The sequence below is a fragment of the Juglans regia genome, chromosome 14, assembly GCF_001411555.2.
Source record: "Juglans regia cultivar Chandler chromosome 14, Walnut 2.0, whole genome shotgun sequence".
NCBI lineage: Eukaryota > Viridiplantae > Streptophyta > Magnoliopsida > Fagales > Juglandaceae > Juglans > Juglans regia.
Window position 1 is genome coordinate 25293321 of NC_049914.1, and position 17192 is coordinate 25310512.

The following is a 17192-nucleotide window of genomic DNA, read 5'->3' on the forward strand; positions in this document are numbered from 1 at the left end:
CTAAAAAATCTACAAAAGAGAATAGAGATTTTCCATAGATAATGGAATTCTAATCTTTTGTCTTGAAACTTTATGGAATGAATCTAATAGAAAATACAAATCTTTCATATAAACAAGACTAGAGACACGTACTTATTACTCTTACGACCTTTGAACTACCATCATTATTTCATACGTCAAAAAATAACAAAGAGGGTTAACCACTTTATTTATTAAGGCCAATTACCTATACTTGATAGATAAAATGAATCATCTTAAATGAAGTGAACTATCGTAGAGAAGACAAATAGTTTTTTTAGGGAAACCAAAAGTCTAACAATATTACTATTTTTTCCCATCTCCTTGGGGACTCTTGCAAGGCATAAATTCGGCGTCTTTTTGGAGAAAAATGTAGAAGAAGATCATGTATAGGTAAAACCCTTTGAACTCTGAAGACTGAAGGAATATGATCTGCCAACTTATTAGAGAGACATATTACGTACGTTGGAAGAATATTATTACAACATTCCCTAATGATCATTAGGGGTAAATAGTGTACTTGCTCTTCTTATTCTTCTATATTTCATCTGTTTATACTCTCTTTTTAACGAAGATTTTCCAGTTTTTCTGTACAAACAAATATATAAATAAAAGGACTGCAAGCTAGGTCTCTCCCAGGAACCAAGCGCGAAGCATGCATGCCACACGAAAGCAGCCAGGAAAAAATGCTTAGACCACCAATAGAGGCTCCCCGGGAATAAAACCAACTTCAGAGACAGATCTGTGGTGAATATACTACGCCATATATAGCTAAGATGCATTTAGCTCCGGAGAAAGTTCCAAGGACCTGTTCCTGTCCCTATTCTGCAAATGCAGAGGTACAAGATTAATAAGGATTTTTGTTCAATAATCTGGCTGACAGCATTCTAGAAAAGGGTAAGCTTGAATTGAAATGCGATGGCAAACCTTCCTTAGTTGTAACGTAACCTTGTAACGGTTTTCATGTAAGATGTACGTAGATCCTAACGAGGAAATGAGGGAAACTTACCTCCAAAAGCCAGCAATTGTTCGAAGACTCATATAGATAGTCAGAGCAACCCAGAGACCAATGAATCCATGACTTGGGGAAAGAATAAATAGACATAAAATGCTGACCATAGCCACCATAATCTGTCGAAAGAAGAATGTCAAGTTGTTTATATATATATATTGTGTTTTTGTGTGTGTGTGTGTTTCTTTCTTCTATGTGAATGGGAAGAATATGTTTTTATCATTCTAGAGGTAACGGACAACATATGCATCAACAATTCACCATAGCTTCTTCATTTTCGTAATAATTGATGAAAAATTCTTTTTCAAATTTACTTATTAACACACCTAGCATGCCATTAAGAGTAATGTTATATACAGTCATAGAGTGAGCAAGTGACGCAAAATCATTTTGAAAAAGAGTGGAGTCCACTTTTAAAAAATTAAATTTTTTTTTTTCAAATGAATCCCGTATTTACTCACTTTTTTCAAAGGAATTATGCGGCGCTTGCATACTCCACGACTGCAAATATCATTTTTCTGCCATTAATGTGGATGTAGAAGCATTCCACATCATCTAGTATTAAAAAGCTTTGGTGTTTTGACATTTTTTGTAACTATAGTGAGTCCCTCAAAAGTGATGCGACTTGTAAGAACAGAACACTAATTGTATCATGTCTTCGTATACAGGAAATAGACTAGACTTGCCATTGAGTAAGCTGAATATCCAAAATCAGATGCTCCAAAGTTGACGCCGTCAAAAACAAAGGCCAACGCATTTATGGGTTGAGTAGCTGCTACAAACTGATATGGAGGAACAAAACAGTGAGTTCCGTATTATATTGGATCACACTTTCTGAAAGTGGTATTACTGTTTGTTGACAGAAAAGGTACCGGAATGCCTATACTTATGAGGTGGAGGACGTTAACATCTTTTGTAAATAATCGAGCTCCAAAATGCAGTCCCACTCCAAGGAAGACAGCAAGTATCAAACCAAGAACCAGTCCTAGCTGCGGTATAAATGCATTACAGACTCTTAGGAGAACAATCATTTTACTAGAACACATATAATCTTTCTGAGATTACACGATACCATATCTTTGAGGGTAAAAAATTAAATAAATAAGATGACATATGACTCAGCACCTGTAATACTCGAGATGCTGCTGCTTCAGCCTTATCATAGTCCTTCTTTGCAAATGCACTTGCAAGTATTGCCTGAAAGATTGAAAAGCAACAGCGTTTTGGTAGGGGCACGGTTAAAAGGAAAAAAAAAACCCAGTTCAATGCAATGATTAATTGTCGAGCTAATGTAGAATAAACTAATATTATCATAGGTGTAGTATTCAAAGAATTGTCTTTGCTTGATTTTGATAAAAAAAAACAAAAAACCTGCAGTCAATATCTTAATTGACAAAAACCAAAAGGTTTGTCATAAGTCATGACCACTCTCCTTGTGAGGGGCAGAGAGAAAGTGACTTTGTTACACATAAACTCAGGTTGAGGAGATCTGGTAAAACTAAAGACAACTGCAGAAAAGTCTTGAGCCAATGGCAAGAGATTTTTTTAGGTTAGTCTAGAAATTTTTAAGTTATCACAGAAGCTGCTAAATATGGAATGAACAGCTTGATTGACACTATGGAAGAACTTTAGCATGGCACACAAGAAAAATGATTTCAGAGATGATGATACAAATATGCTTCATTTATCTTCTTCTGTTTAGGCCTCTCATGAGTTTTGACAAATTGGCATACCGTTCTAATTCGTTGAGCAAATAACTACAAAATTAATGTCCTAGTAGACTCGGTCAGTGAAAAAATTATTTATAACCTGTCCAGCAACAGCCAAGCCATCAGCAAGAAGTGATGTTGCCAGCCAAACCTGCAAGCAAACTTGAAACGCAGCCATGGATGTTGATCCCTGGCGTGCAGCCAATGATGCAGCCAGAGTCACACAGAATGTCACGGCAATGACTCTCATTAATAGAAGAAAACCTGGAGTTCAACCACAAAAGAACAGAACACTGATGGGGTATCAACTATAGAATATTAATCAATATTACATCAACAACTGGTGAAATATTTATTACAAAACACCATATTTAATGTCAATATAAAAATTCTAGCATCTGAAATGGATGCAGAGCTTTTCTGAAGAGGCCAAAATAATTTGAGACGGTTTCTTTTGTATCCGAACAACTTTTTATCGAGCTTCCCAATAAGAGGCTGTTAGTGGTATCATTTTCAAAAGTTTTTACTCTTTATATGCTAGATGCTAATTGAATGCTGATTGAAAAATAGGGACTAAAAAATGGAGATGGTGGAACAATAGTGTAACGGATAAGATACAAAGTAAAATCGCACCAGTCTTAAGGGCATCAACTAACGATGACATCAATAGAAGGATGGGAAGAACCGGGAAACACTCTGATAGCATATTTGGAGATTTATTTTTCTATTTTCAATTAAATGTATAATACTTGATTTTCCCTTAAAACTCCTATAGCTATTGTTCCATCTAACAAGATGGAACACTTGAAGTCTGTGGGGTTGCAGACTTGCAGGGATATTGCACGTTAATTGCATATGCTACGGTACCCAGGGGAGATTTGAATCCAAAGCTTTCAAGCAAGAAGTATGGCTATGGGACTGAGGAACCTCAGAGGAGAAAGTTAAGAAATTATAGTGTAGAAATCTAAATCATTTATTGAATCAAAATTCAACCTTACCATTTTTAAGAAATCGACCAAATTGCAGATATTTGATACTTGGAGGTAAGATATCAACTTGTGCCATCAATCTCCACAAAAGTATAACTGAAATTAGGTACCTATGATGACCATGAAAATGCAAACCATTAGAAGCAATCCCCAGTCACAATACTTGTTAAATACTATATATGGACAAATATCATATAATTCTTACTGTGATATTACATGGGCAATGGCAGCCCCACTGACACCCAGATGGAAAACAAAGATAAATAATGGATCTAGTATTATGTTTGTTACATCTCCCGCCACTACAATAAGATTAAAAACAAATTTTAATGAGTCCAAGGCAGAATAATTATTGATCTTTATCCATGTTGAAAAGATCAAATTATAGGTTGAATTATTGCAGCCGGTGAAGGTATACCAGTAGCATATAAAGGAGTTTTTGTATCCTTAAATCCACGAAATACCCCTTGCATTGCCAGTGAGAGAAGAACTGCAGGAGCACCAAGTGACCTCAATGTCAAGTACCGTTGCGCAGGGGTTAGCATAGCAGAGTCCTATATAGAGATGAAAGCAGCATGCTGTTAAAAAACAACTACATTGTAATAAATATGGGGGCTTGATGTTAAAGGAAACCAAATGAGACTTGTAATAAACTTGAGCAGAACAAGTGCCAGAGCTACTTGTTACTTTAACTGAAAGCACTTACAGAACCGACTCCCATGAAGTTTAGTAGAGGTTTTGCACCAGATATGAGGAATATGGCTTGTATGAGGCCAAGTATGCCGCCAATAACCAAGGCAGATGAGGCAGATGGAATATGCCTCCTTTTATTCTCAATCTTAACTATATTGAAGCTACCACGAGTTTGTTTTGAACTGTATGCATTCTCACATGTACCTGATAGGAAACTTAAAAGGAATTAATATATGTTTAATATAAATATTGCATGAACCAGTAAAAGGATCCAAGATAAGGAGGAAAATATGCATGATTATAAAACATTAAAGAGAGAGAACAGAAAATAGGAAACCATACCATTTTTTGGTATCAATTCTTTATCCTCACTCTCTACTGCTGAACCTGTTTCCAAGTAGTCACAATCCTGTGCTTCAGGGCTTGTACTTCTAATGGTATCTTCCTCTGCAACAAAAGAGGTCGTGACACTGACAAGGGGAAATATTGCAATCCTTGACACTTGATTGAATAGAGCAATAGAAACTCCTACAGCAGCGAGTTCCACTGGACCTGTATGTTTAGGCAACACCATCACTCAGTTGCTTTAATGAAAATTGTCTACAAAACACAAGTATATTATATCTAACTTTTTTTGTTCCATCTGTTGTGGCCTAAAATATATTTATGATTATGACAAGGAAACCTAATCATTTAGTAACACTTGCCAGTCTATTATTATCTTGTTTGGAAACCCCCCCCCCCCCCCCCCCCCAACACACGCAAACAACCACCTCAATCTCAAACACACCCTCATACTATGACTAGTTACAACTCACTCCTAAATCAAACATTTTGTTGTGAATTACCCCATAAGTCAAATTGAGACATTAAATGTCAATTTCTCAAAGTAAAAAACATGCATTTTGTAAAGTTCACCTTAAACTACAGAAACGGTATTTTTGCATTTTCAACTACCAAAAAGTTACAATATGCACCTCTTGTTAAGATATGACCGTCAAATTCTCTGATTCCAGGTATACTCAAGTATTTTTCATCCATCTTAATAGACATAATTGAATGAGGGTGCTCCTTGGCAGTTGGTGGCAGTTTGAGGGTTAACGGGCCAGTTTTGGTAGTTTATGGAGTTCATTATAAAACTTGCGTGTTAGAGGGTTGAATGTGTATTTTCCCTATATTTTACAAGTAGCTCTGTCAACTATTATGGCATCTGCTCATGGGCCAGCCGTATAACACCATGGGCTGTCCTCAAAACTAATAAGTTTCATAAAAATGAGGCAACTGCAGAACCACAAGACCTACCAAAACCAACCTAAAAACTCAGTTGTCGCTCTCATGCTGTAGTTGGAACAGAGAGAATGGAATGGTGAAGGAAGTTTTCTCATTCAAGTTCCAAGTCTCATAAGCCAAGCGCAACAGTAAAGGGAAATGGAAAATACCTATTTGGCCAATGAATGCTGTGTCAACTAAAGAAGCAACTGGGTCAGCTGTCAAAGCCAGTGCAGCTGGCAACGCAATCTGTGCTATTTCTGAACCAAGTTCATCCAGTTTAAAAATGAGTCTGGCCATAAAGATAGAGGAACTAAGCATTAGCTCTTAGATATCACAAAGATAAAAAATTTTAATCAGTATTTTCTCAAATAAGTCAACCTATTGTCCCCTAGGAAACCCAAATTACAATAAAAATACGTAAAGAACAATTTTGAGCAAAAGTATCGGTCAAAAAGTCATGATTCATAAAAATCACATATAGAAGAAAGAGTCTAAACTCTAGAGTGCTAATTTTCAAACTGGAAGGTAACTAAAGAATCAATAACCTCCCAACAGGGAAGTGCATGGCTAAATGCATATTAAGGAAATAATACCTGGCGTTTTTAAAGAAAATGTAAAATGGGATTCTCCTCTTATCCCTGGATGGATACGAATCACCTTCTTCAGTCATTATTGAGAAGATCAGTTCGCTAAGTTGCCTTTATATCAAGAGAATAACGACGGCATACATCCAAGTCCTTTGGAGCAAGCATACCTATCAAACCTATGTTGCCACAGTGAAGAGAATGATGATGATAATAATAAATAAATAAAATCATCAATTGAGCTTCATACTCTGTAGATTCTATCGTAAAGAAAGAAAAAATTAATATATTGCTTTCAGATTCAAAACTTTTCTTTGAAAAACCAATAAATCTATTGTTTAAATCGCCCCATCATAAGGAGGGTCCCCAGACAGTTATCCATGGAGAGAAATTTAATGGAACCAGGGATGAGATCAATGAATACCAAGAACCACAAAATCTAGTCTACTTAACGTGTTAATTACATTTCAGAAAAAGAAGTCTCACCTTCTACCCTGGAAATTATGTCACCTTTGGAAAATTGATTTGTCTAGTCTTCTCACCGGACATAAAATTTAATGACCGGAGAAAAAGAGAAAGAACTTTCCTTTGAAAGTTCCCAACCCAGAAAAGAGTATGAACATTGAAACCATATGAACAAAAAGGAATCTTTCTTTGAAAAACGTAACGTACCTCACAGACACATTTCAGCTATCAAATCACAGTGCCCATGAATACAAGGCCCACCTACTTGAAAGCACTGAAGAAGAAAGAAGCTCCTCTCACTTTCAAAAGAAAATAATCTCCACAAGGGAGACTAGCCACGATGAGTGCGTAAGAGAGAGAGAGAGAGGGGTTTTGTACGTTGTGTTGAAGACTTCAAGTAGAAGAGGCTTCGATTATAGAAAAATTCTAAACATAAACTTCACACTCTATACGTCCACTTAAAAATATATAATTTTATTTTTTTATCTTCATATTTCATATTGAATTAAGACTTAGCACAACTCTCGACTATATTCTAGTCAGAAAGAGGACCCGGTGAGGTTATGGTGGTGGGCCTCTTCCATTACTGACTGCTAAAAAGCATAATTAGTAACCCCTCAGACGAAATGGAAAAGTGGCAGCATGAGGTTGAATAGAAACCCCAATTTGCATTAAAAACATCAAAAGGTGACACTGCATGCTTATGATTATCTGCCGAGTGTTCTTCTTCATGACAACCATGCAAATAAGCCAACACGCCTCTACCAAGACATTCAATGATGAAAACCACCAGGGGTGGACAAAACGATATGAGATGAAAAGAGGGGTGAAACAAGTTGGATAAAATAATTACACCTGATCTGAAATTTATGATTTATTAGAAATAAATACCAAAAATTGGGTGCCTTTTGTTCTAATCGGCCGGTTAACTTGTTATTCAATCGCTAGATATATATACTTCTTTTATATATAAATTAAATGATGATTTCAACAGATAAGTCTTGTATAGGATTTTGTAAAAAAGTAGACCACACTACTGTAAAATACATATATATATATATATATAATTCTTTTAGAGTGAGATCCATATTTTACAAAAGACCTGTACTACTTAAAATTTGTAATTAATATTACTAAGCGTGAGGTCTATAATTTTAACCTCCAAATTAAAGAGATATAAGATATATATAGATCGAGAAATTATATGTATCAATCACTGTTTATTTTTACACTTCACACGTATAGTTTTTTTACGTACGTATATAGGAATTAGTTAGTTTAAATGCTGGCCTGGCCAACCTTCTCAACTTATAACATTATTATCCCTAGCTAGCATATATATATATATATATATATATATATATATATAGAATGGTGACTGATGCTCATAAGAAAGTAAAAACGTACGCCAAAAGTAGAACATGCAATTGGCAGATGAGTAATTAATAATTAGTACGTAGAATTGGAAATTTTAATTAATTGACGGATTAACTACGCAATTCCTTAATTAATTATTGAGAGGTATCATCATGTGCATGTGATTAAGTCCTCTCTCTCTCTCTCTCTCTCTGTTTTTGTTTTCTCAAATTGGTATAAGTAGTCCCTGTTCGATCTCTTTTTACCATAGCAAGAATATATGTCAATGCATGGTGTAGTCATTCATCAACATGCAGTATATTAAGCTAGCTAGCATGATTTAATATCGATGCATGCATGCATGCATTTGATCATGAAAAGATCATTTTCTCCATGCACTGAGAAGTACCTGACCAATTGGAGCATATATAATTTGCTGGCTGATATTGCATGCTATTCATTCGTTAGCATATTATATATCTTAATTGAATAATAATAATATTGGAGCATTGATTCCCAAGTTATATATATATATAATATATATAAGAAAAGGTCTAGAGAGAGAGTAGAATATAGATATAATATTGTTCCTGATAAAAAGTAATCTTTAAAGCATAAAAAAAGCTATGTTAATTATTCCAACAATAATATCTTTGTTCACATGAATCATATATATATATATATATATATATATATGACTACCTTTGACTGTGAGAATATTATAGTGATCGAGCACTATATATATATATATATATATGGAGCAACTAATAATTAATTGTAATTAGTTCAAACTATGCCTAAAGAGCTAGGGGGGCTTCTAATTAAATTTACTTTTTCTTGATCTCAAGCAAACCTTATTTTCTATCGTTCTCACACATATATACATATTATATACATATATATATTATAATCTAAAAGATAATTAATTATGTTTAATTCACAAACATATCTCATAAAATTAAAATTTATAAATTAATATGACTTGTTGTGGTACATCAGAATATAAAATTAAAATTAGTTTAAAAAAAAAAAAGAAGAAAAGAGAATACCATTATCGAAGATCGATCCTAGTCATGCACGTTGCTCATCATACAATGTCATGTGGAGGACTCTAGTGTTCCAAATAGCAAAGCAAATAATTCAAGGATTAATACTGATCAGCAATAATTCCACGCACCTACCTACCTACCTACCAACCATATACATGAATATTAATTGATCTCTCCATATATATAGCTAAAAAAATTCCACCTCCGAAAAGGAATATATTACGTAGAGAAAGTGACATTGAAGCACTACCCCCAAAACCGTCCAAAAACTGTCTATTTATTCTAGTAGTTGAAGTTAATGATCGATCGATGCATGCAATTAAGTAGCTAGCTAGCTTTTCTTAGCTCCACGCAGGATTCCATTAATGTCCAATTAATTAGCACAGTACGTACGTACGTATATTGTTGATATCTTAGCTTTTCTTTTCCCATTGCCTAAAACATTTTGCTTTTTTGCTTAGCGATAGGGTAAATATGCGACCTTATCCAAACCAAATCCTCAAAGTCCCTTCTATAAGTACTGAATCCAACTAGTAGCTTAATGATCAGCTGAAGAAACTCATCACTTTCTCCTATTAATTTGCTGCAAACTCCATTAATAACCTAGTTCTTTGGCTCATAAGGAATAATTGTAAGGCCCTGTTTGAAAACCTAAGACCAAATGCCCTGATCAAGCTCTCTCTCTCTCTCTCTCTCTCTCTCTCTCTCTCTCACACACACACACACACAGACACGGTCAGTAGAGTTTCAACTGAGCATCTCCAAGCATGGAAGTTTAAAAAACATACAAACCATTCTACCCTAAACAGGTTAAAAAAACATTTTTCTCAATGGACGTTGAAGCTGCTAGCTAGCTAATTATGCTGCATATATCCCATGATCTCTGGCTGTGTTTGAAGTAATCAAAGCTCAAGAATTCTGCCATGTCATTATCGAATTAAGGAGATTTTGATCTACATGTGGTACAGCTTGCTGATCTTTTTACAAACTGCATTATATTTTCTCCTCGTGTAATCAATGACATGAGTACTATTAGGGTATTAATTAAGACCTTAATTAGTATTTTTCTCTTTTTGTGAGCTTTAACAAAATTCGCATGCACTAGCTAGCTATCGGCCAATGTGTGTGCGCATGATGCATAACTTTGGCAAAAATGGGTCGCTCCTCCTGATGACATTGTAGGTGCGTGGCATACTCATAACCCATGCAGTTACCTCTTGATGATGCATTTGATGAACCTCCTAATTATTTATTATTTGTATGAATAAACAAGGCGTAATAGTCACACCTACGCAATCAATTAATATTTCACCATTTTCCAAGCTAGTTTACCAACTAATAAATTCTTAAGCTTCAACAACGTACAACACGCATGCTTTAAATTTCAGCTCACATTTTCCACATTTTGATTTCAAACTTTTATTGCAGAAAAAGAAAAATATTTCAAACTTCTATTTTGTTTTTCCATGGTCAATTATCATCTCTGCTACCGCAAATCGTCCATAGGCCATAGCCCTTTGCACATTGCACCTAAAAGCTTTAAATTCGCCCCTAGCATGAGAGCGAGTTGATTTTAAGCCCAAATTGTCTCTTCTTCTTTTTCTTTTTTCCTTTCTGAATTTAATGTCCTGCTGGCTGCTAGTACTAGCAACAGGCTAGCTAAGGAGGTGAAATTCAACCAGAAAATTGAATAATATATTATTAAAATATTATTTTTATTTAAAATTTTAAAAAAATTAAATTATTTATTATATTTTATGTAAAAAATTAAAAAAATTATAATAATGAGATAAAACCATTTAGGTATCTATACTAGGCCAATGTTTTGGCTTCTATGGCAAAATTTTCCAAAATATCGACTCTTGACGGTGAGAATTTTATATATAGTGGGCACCATGGAGCAATTTTATTTGTAGTCCCAACTCTCGCTCCCTAGAGTATCGAGATCTGATCTTAAATACTTTAAACACAATTGTAGGGGTTCCAGCCCTCGCCCTTTGTGCCTTAAGATTTTATAACAAAATTATAATAATAATAATAATAAAAGAAACAGAGAGAGAGAGAGAGACACAGTAGGAAACAGATGCCTTTCAATCAGGTGGTGCTCCAAAGAAATCATCAGAGCCTTCTAATACAGCTACACAATGTATGGCTCAATAAATCATTCGCCTTCGCTTTCTCCAGACCACAACAAACCCAAGAAAAAAAAGTAATTCTGGATGCAAAAGAATTATTCCAGGATCCAATAATGGTTGTGTTATGAATTGCAGGCAGAGATGCATGCCATGTCAAAATTTCAGTTACATATTCTAATTTCTGAAGACACCTTGTCTGTATACTTTTTTTCCCCACCTCAGGTCTGACTGCCAAAGCACCAATCAATTCTTTCTAGATTTAAGAATCAAAAAAAGAAAACTAACATCCTCCCTGGAAAGCAAGACGTGAAAGGGAGTATCGCACCTGTGGGTGAACAAAAATCAGAAATTACTAAAATTAGGGTCGGCAACTTCTAGTGAAAAGCTCCTTCTACCACAAGCCGATAGCCTTCCACCAAATCCCTCCAACTCCAAGCCAGATTACAATATTGACGACAGATATGAGGAATCCATAGCCCCACCATTTGGCAAGAGGGACATAGTTGGCACCATAGAAAACAGGAGCTGACCCAATGCCATAGTGGGTAAGGCCACCCATGATATTCGAGAGGAAGGCGAGCACCATGGCTGCAAAGTATGGGGGAGTGCCTAAAGCACTAGCAACAGACAAAAAGGCAGTAAACATTGCACCAATGTGAGCAGCTCCACTGGCAAAGAAGTAGTGAGAGTAGAAATAGAGAAGAACCAGAATGCCAAAAGATAGCTGCCATGAAAGACCCAATGCGCCAACAAACTGTAAAAGATATAATATAGTGTTAATGAATAATACCGACAAAATGGAGCATGTGCATCAAAATCCCATAGTCAAAACTATTATCAGTAATGCAAAGGCGACATATCTTTTATCTATAGTGGAAAACTACAAGGCAAGTAAAATTATACATTATTCCCGAAGGCAAGTTCAGCTTAAGTTACCATTTAGATCTCTAGGCAGCATTTCTAAGCAGAAACTAGAATAATGTATATTCACCCATACGATAGAGTAAATTATTTTAGATTCTATAATGGAAAAATAAATAAAAAGGCTTCATGCTGACTCTTATGGAAGTGGATGGAGGAATAAACTATCTACAGAACTTTATTTTTAGCATGCTTCTTTAGAATAGAAACTAGAACAAGAGATCAGTCTTGTTTGGTAATGTTATGTAAGACCAGGGGAAAACGTTTACCACATCTGGTGCTATAACCTAAAAAAGACCAGTCAATCAGTTTGAAGCTTCCCTACAATCACTTGTAAAGCCGAATTTTAGCTGGTAAATAGTCAATGTGGGACTTAGCACCATGACTACCTTTATATTTACCCACTCTAAGCCATTCCTTTTTACCTAACTAGAAAAAGAAAAAGAAAAAAAAAAAAAAAAAAGAAGAAGAAGAAGAAAAGAAAGAAAACCAACCTAGAAAATTGCTAGCATTTTAATTTCAGCAAAATATCTTGACATTATTGAGAAAAGGGACAAACAATGAAATACCAGTAAGGAAAAAGAAAAACATACCTTGACTACAGTTTGGCTGAACCAGGAGATGAGACCATATTTGTTGAGATACCCAGCCATTGCAATGAGCGCAGCAAACCACGTGAGGGTGTCCCAAGCAACTGATTCAGCTAAGCACTCCTTCCACGTAACAACCCCTGTAATCAAGAGCACAGATAATCCAAGTATGGCTGCGGTGACAGCATCCACATTCAGCACCCCTCCAAAAACCCAGAGCCCCACCTGATATAATAGAGAACAGAGGAGAGAAGTATTAATTCAGAGAACACAGAGATAAGTTATGTAGACAAATATAGCACTACATATGCAAGGACACCAGCATGAACTTGAACACACACCTGCCTAAATGCAATGAGGGGTATGAACTCTCAAAATTTTTCAAACTGTAATGATAATGGAACTGAGTAATTGAACTCATAGTTGATAACTAATTTGGCAACAACCAATAGGCAAAACCACGACTGAGAAGGTTTTACCATAATTACTGCAGTGATGAGCAATCCATGACCACATTCCATCATCAATTAAAAACCAGATTTAGGTTCAAACTTCCCTTGCTGATGGAAAACCCCATTGGATTACTTCCAAGTAAGAAAGCCTATACAATGAAAGCATCACCCCACTTCAATGTCCTTCAATCTCCACCCTAAAATTCCAATGTCACTTCAATTAAATTTTTCCAAAACTTACCATAAATCTAACCCCAAGCCTATTGTGTTCCATGGAAAATATTTACTGCTCCAACTCCTTTTACTGTAACTACTAGGTTAGTGATTTAAGAGGAATTAATCCTGAGCAATGTGATTGTACCCTTTTTTCAGTGCTGCCCCTACCGAGTAATTGTAATAACCTCGAGCAAATTTAATCCCTGGATAACTTTTACGTGCACATCTACACTATCAGACCTATTCGCAAGTAGTTGAAGCTTAATTTTAAGGAAATAAGGCATTTTGGGTTCTCATAAAATCCTCTCATACTCTGCAAAATCGTAAACATGTTGAAAGTGGACCCTAATGTGTGGAGACATCTAATCAACACTAAAACTAATTGAACCATACCTATGCTTGCCAGGAAACAAAGATCCCAACCGCAAGAGTAGCTCATTGCATAGGTCTACATCAAATCATTATCTCTGCTAAACTAAGCACCAAAAAAATTCCAAATTTAGTACGAAATCACCATCCCCAACCCAAAAGACGGATAAATTTCTAATCGAAGAAATAAATTGAAAAGAGTATCAGTAACGAAAAGTAAATTCTAAGTATAGGAAAAAGAAAAGGTTAAATACCGTAAGAAGCAGAGTCCCAGCCATGATGATCTCGTTCTTAGTCATCGGGCCCATCTTCTCCAACTTCTCCTTCGCCAATTTCGGCGCATCGGGACTACTCTTCACCGTGGGTGGGTAAATCACGTAAAGAAGCAATGGCACCACAATCAATGACACCAAACCGGGCACAATTGCCGCCTTGGCCCAATCGGTCCACCCGATCGTCTGCTTGATCGTGTTGTACGTCAAGGTGGCGCTAAGCGGATTAGCCGCCATCCCCGTCAAGAACATCGCCGACGAGATCACAGAGGTCTGGAAGCACGTGAGCATCAGCCACGACCCCAACCGGTTCTCGGTCCCATCGCCGACATTGCTACCACATGCAACGCAGAGCGACTTCACAAGAGGAAGGAAGATCCCACCGGCTCTAGCCGACACCGATGGGATCGCCGGGGCCAACAGTGCTTCGCTGAACACCAAACTGTACCCCAACCCCAACGAGGAGCTTCCGAACAAGGACACGAACTGGTACGCAATTCTGTTTCCCAATCCGGTCTTTATGAACCCGCGGGCGAAGAAGAAGGCGAGCGCGATGAGCCAAGGGATCGGATCGCCGAAGGCGGAGAACGCGGCGGCGAAGGTAAGGGTTTTGGTGAGCACGGAGGCTCCGAGTCCCATCAGCGCCACGGCTCCAAGGGGCAACGGCTGGGTGATGATCCCGACAATAGTGGCTAGGAAGATGGCGAGTAATTGCCAAGCGTTGCGCGAGACCCCGGAGGGAACGGGGACAAACCAGAGGACAACCCCGGTAGCAATGGAGACGAGCAACGGTGTTATCGCGGCGCCTTGCCATGGTGGTGATGGAGGAGACGCCGGGGCAGGCGTGACCGCGCCAGCACTTGCGGCAGCTCGGACGCTAAATTTAGGGCTTGCTTTGAAAAAGGTAGAAGTTGGAGGGGATTTAGGGAGAGAAAGGGAAGTGGTAATATTCCGTGAAAAGTGAGAGACATTTGTGCAGCGTGGGAGGGAGATGGAGCGTAACTGGGAGGCGAAGGGAGTGGGTTTTCGGGAGCGGAGGGAAGGGAGGGAGGGCGGGGAGAAGGAGGAAGTGAGAGCGATGGACGCCATGTATGATGTGTCAAGAGGATCTCGGGGGGAGTGAGGTTGAAATGAGGTTGTGCGTGTGTTTACGACTGTGTGGTGGAGGAGGAGGAAGGTGAGTTGGGGGGGGTTTTTAAGGAAGAACAAATTGTGGACCGTCGGATGGTAATCGGAGGGTGTGGAATATACGGGGCTTTTGACTTTTTGTTTTATGGTTGTCTCGTGAATGACGTCGTGCTTTTGAGGTTGAATTGAAACGTCCGCCAGACACTCTCTGGTTCACCGGCCGGTGTTCTCTTTTGTTTTTTATTACACGTGGCTGATTATCACTGGTACTGAATCTATTTGCTTTTCTTTTTTTTAGCATAAGACCGAATATGATTTTTTTTTTTTTTTTTATATAGACCATGGAACATGGATTTAGCTTTCCATAAGATGAACTTAAAAATGATAAAAAGGTTGTAAAATGGTTTTACACATATTCTATCTAAAAAGAATTAAAATATTATAAAACTAACTCAAATTTTATTTTATTTTTTTGATAAAGGGGATGGAGGATTTCGAATCTAAATTTTCAATTTAGAATACCGAGTCATATGCCATCAGTCATCAAATTCTTAGCTACTCAAATTTTATTTTTAAGAAAATGTTAAGTCCTCAAAATTATTATAACTTTTAATTGCATGAACTTTGTAATAAGGCAACAGTATCACAGCATTCAAATCATTTAATAATTACATAAGGAAAATGTTAAATGTATTTATTAAAAACTTATTTCTTCACATATCAGTTATTGATATGTTGAAAATTATGAAATTTTAAATTTTAATTTTAAAAGAAAACTAATAAAATTATAAATATATGTGGCACCACTCATTATATAATAAGTAAATAAAATAAAAATAAGGGTAGAGTGGTAGCCTTGTCTTGAATGTTATTATCATGATCTGAATTGTAAATACCAATTGATAAATTTAAAAACAAAATTATTTAAATAATAATAAATATTAAATAACAAATTGACACATGCATCTCTTTTCGTTACCAGAGTTCTGACAATAATTCTGAAGATATAGACCGGGGTTGTGGAGGGGAGGGGAGGGGCGGCTGGGACGTCTGAGTCTGCGGCCAGAGTTAGTTTAGAGATGGGCCGGGGGAATGACGATAGTGCCATTGGGAAGAGTCGGCGAGGCTGAGGCAAGTGTGTCTGGCACCACAGAATCAGGCTGGTGGCATGCCAATTTTTTATTTTTATTTTTATGATGGAGAGGCAATGAGGCTGCATGAAGGCTGTCACCACTCAATTTTGTCGTTTTACTCTGAACGACAAGTAAGAAAAGACAAGTTTGACAATGGATCCTCACTCACTCACTCACTTACATGATAGCACAGCACAGCAGCTTCAGCCTCCAATTTCCCTTTTCTCAATCATTCTACCCATACTTCCTCTCTCTCTCTCTCTCTCTCTCTCTCTCTCTCTCTCTCTCTCTCTCTCTCTCTCTCTCTCTCTCTCTCTCTCTCTCTCTCTCTCTCTATTTGGTTAATTTTTGTAAGGTCTCTAGACGCTCTTAAGAGATGTAGTGCGTCACTTTTAAAACAGATGGAGACACTGAGTAGCTTTCATAGAAAAATGCTACAATGTATAAAAATAAGTTGACAAATCAAAATGATTTTATTGTACGTTGTATTATAAAATTATTTTTATAATTTATGTATTATATAAAATTATATCAGTTTATATATTTATTTTTGTGAGATCTAAATGATTAAAGTATTTCTCGATTCTATATATATAAATAGAATAATATTACATACAATCATGGAATGTATAAACGTCATTCAGTCGTTTTGAAAAAGAGTGGAATCCAATCATAAAAAATTAATTTCTTTTTATGTAGATCTCATATTTATTTATTTTTTTCAAAGCGATTGCACGGCGCTTATAACATACTCACGATTGCAAATATCATTTCTCATATAAATACTAATACAATAGTTATACGTACTCGTACAGATCTGTCAATGTCG

The 17192-nt window shown here is 36.6% G+C and overlaps 2 protein-coding genes across 3 annotated transcripts; both read right to left on the reverse strand.

The window, feature by feature from the left end:
* Positions 1 to 429: 429 nt before the first annotated feature.
* On the reverse strand, positions 430 to 7116 carry LOC108998736 (protein DETOXIFICATION 42). 2 transcript variants are annotated; one of them, XM_018975426.2, is made up of 14 exons: positions 6950 to 7116; positions 6287 to 6456; positions 5861 to 5982; positions 4764 to 4973; positions 4435 to 4625; positions 4147 to 4282; positions 3934 to 4030; positions 3738 to 3838; positions 2840 to 3003; positions 2156 to 2227; positions 1903 to 2019; positions 1717 to 1812; positions 1028 to 1149; positions 430 to 843 (listed from the first exon to the last, which is right to left on the reverse strand). In XM_018975426.2, the coding sequence occupies exons 2-14, from the start codon at positions 6361 to 6363 to the stop codon at positions 801 to 803; spliced, it is 1548 nt and encodes a 515-aa protein (XP_018830971.1). In that variant the 5' UTR covers positions 6364 to 6456; positions 6950 to 7116; the 3' UTR covers positions 430 to 800. The 2 variants fall into 2 exon arrangements, with proteins under 2 accessions (XP_018830971.1, XP_018830970.1); XM_018975425.2 differs by having other exon boundaries at positions 6764 to 7116.
* Positions 7117 to 11213: 4097 nt separating this feature from the next.
* On the reverse strand, positions 11214 to 15261 carry LOC108998726 (dicarboxylate transporter 1, chloroplastic). Its single transcript, XM_018975401.2, has 3 exons — positions 14085 to 15261; positions 12797 to 13018; positions 11214 to 12036 (listed from the first exon to the last, which is right to left on the reverse strand). Exons 1-3 carry the CDS (start codon positions 15189 to 15191, stop codon positions 11674 to 11676), a joined length of 1692 nt encoding a protein of 563 aa, XP_018830946.1. The 5' UTR covers positions 15192 to 15261; the 3' UTR covers positions 11214 to 11673.
* Between the last annotated feature and the right edge of the window lie 1931 nt (positions 15262 to 17192).

Bases quoted from the DNA above. Each gene is read 5' to 3' on its own strand.
- LOC108998736 (XM_018975426.2), bottom strand. From the start codon at position 6,363: ATGACTGAAGAAGGTGATTCGTATCCATCCAGGGATAAGAGGAGAATC. The intron at 4,626-4,763 runs GTATGGTTTCCT...GTTTCCTATCAG, and splicing joins AGAATTGATACCAAAAAATG to GTACATGTGAGAATGCATAC. The intron at 2,228-2,839 runs GTTATAAATAAT...TCAATCTTTCAG, and splicing joins GCTTGGCTGTTGCTGGACAG to GCAATACTTGCAAGTGCATT.
- LOC108998726 (XM_018975401.2), bottom strand. From the start codon at position 15,191: ATGGCGTCCATCGCTCTCACTTCCTCCTTCTCCCCGCCCTCCCTCCCT. The intron at 13,019-14,084 runs GTATTTAACCTT...CTATTATATCAG, and splicing joins CTGGGACTCTGCTTCTTACG to GTGGGGCTCTGGGTTTTTGG. The intron at 12,037-12,796 runs GTATGTTTTTCT...TATCTTTTACAG, and splicing joins TCAGCCAAACTGTAGTCAAG to TTTGTTGGCGCATTGGGTCT.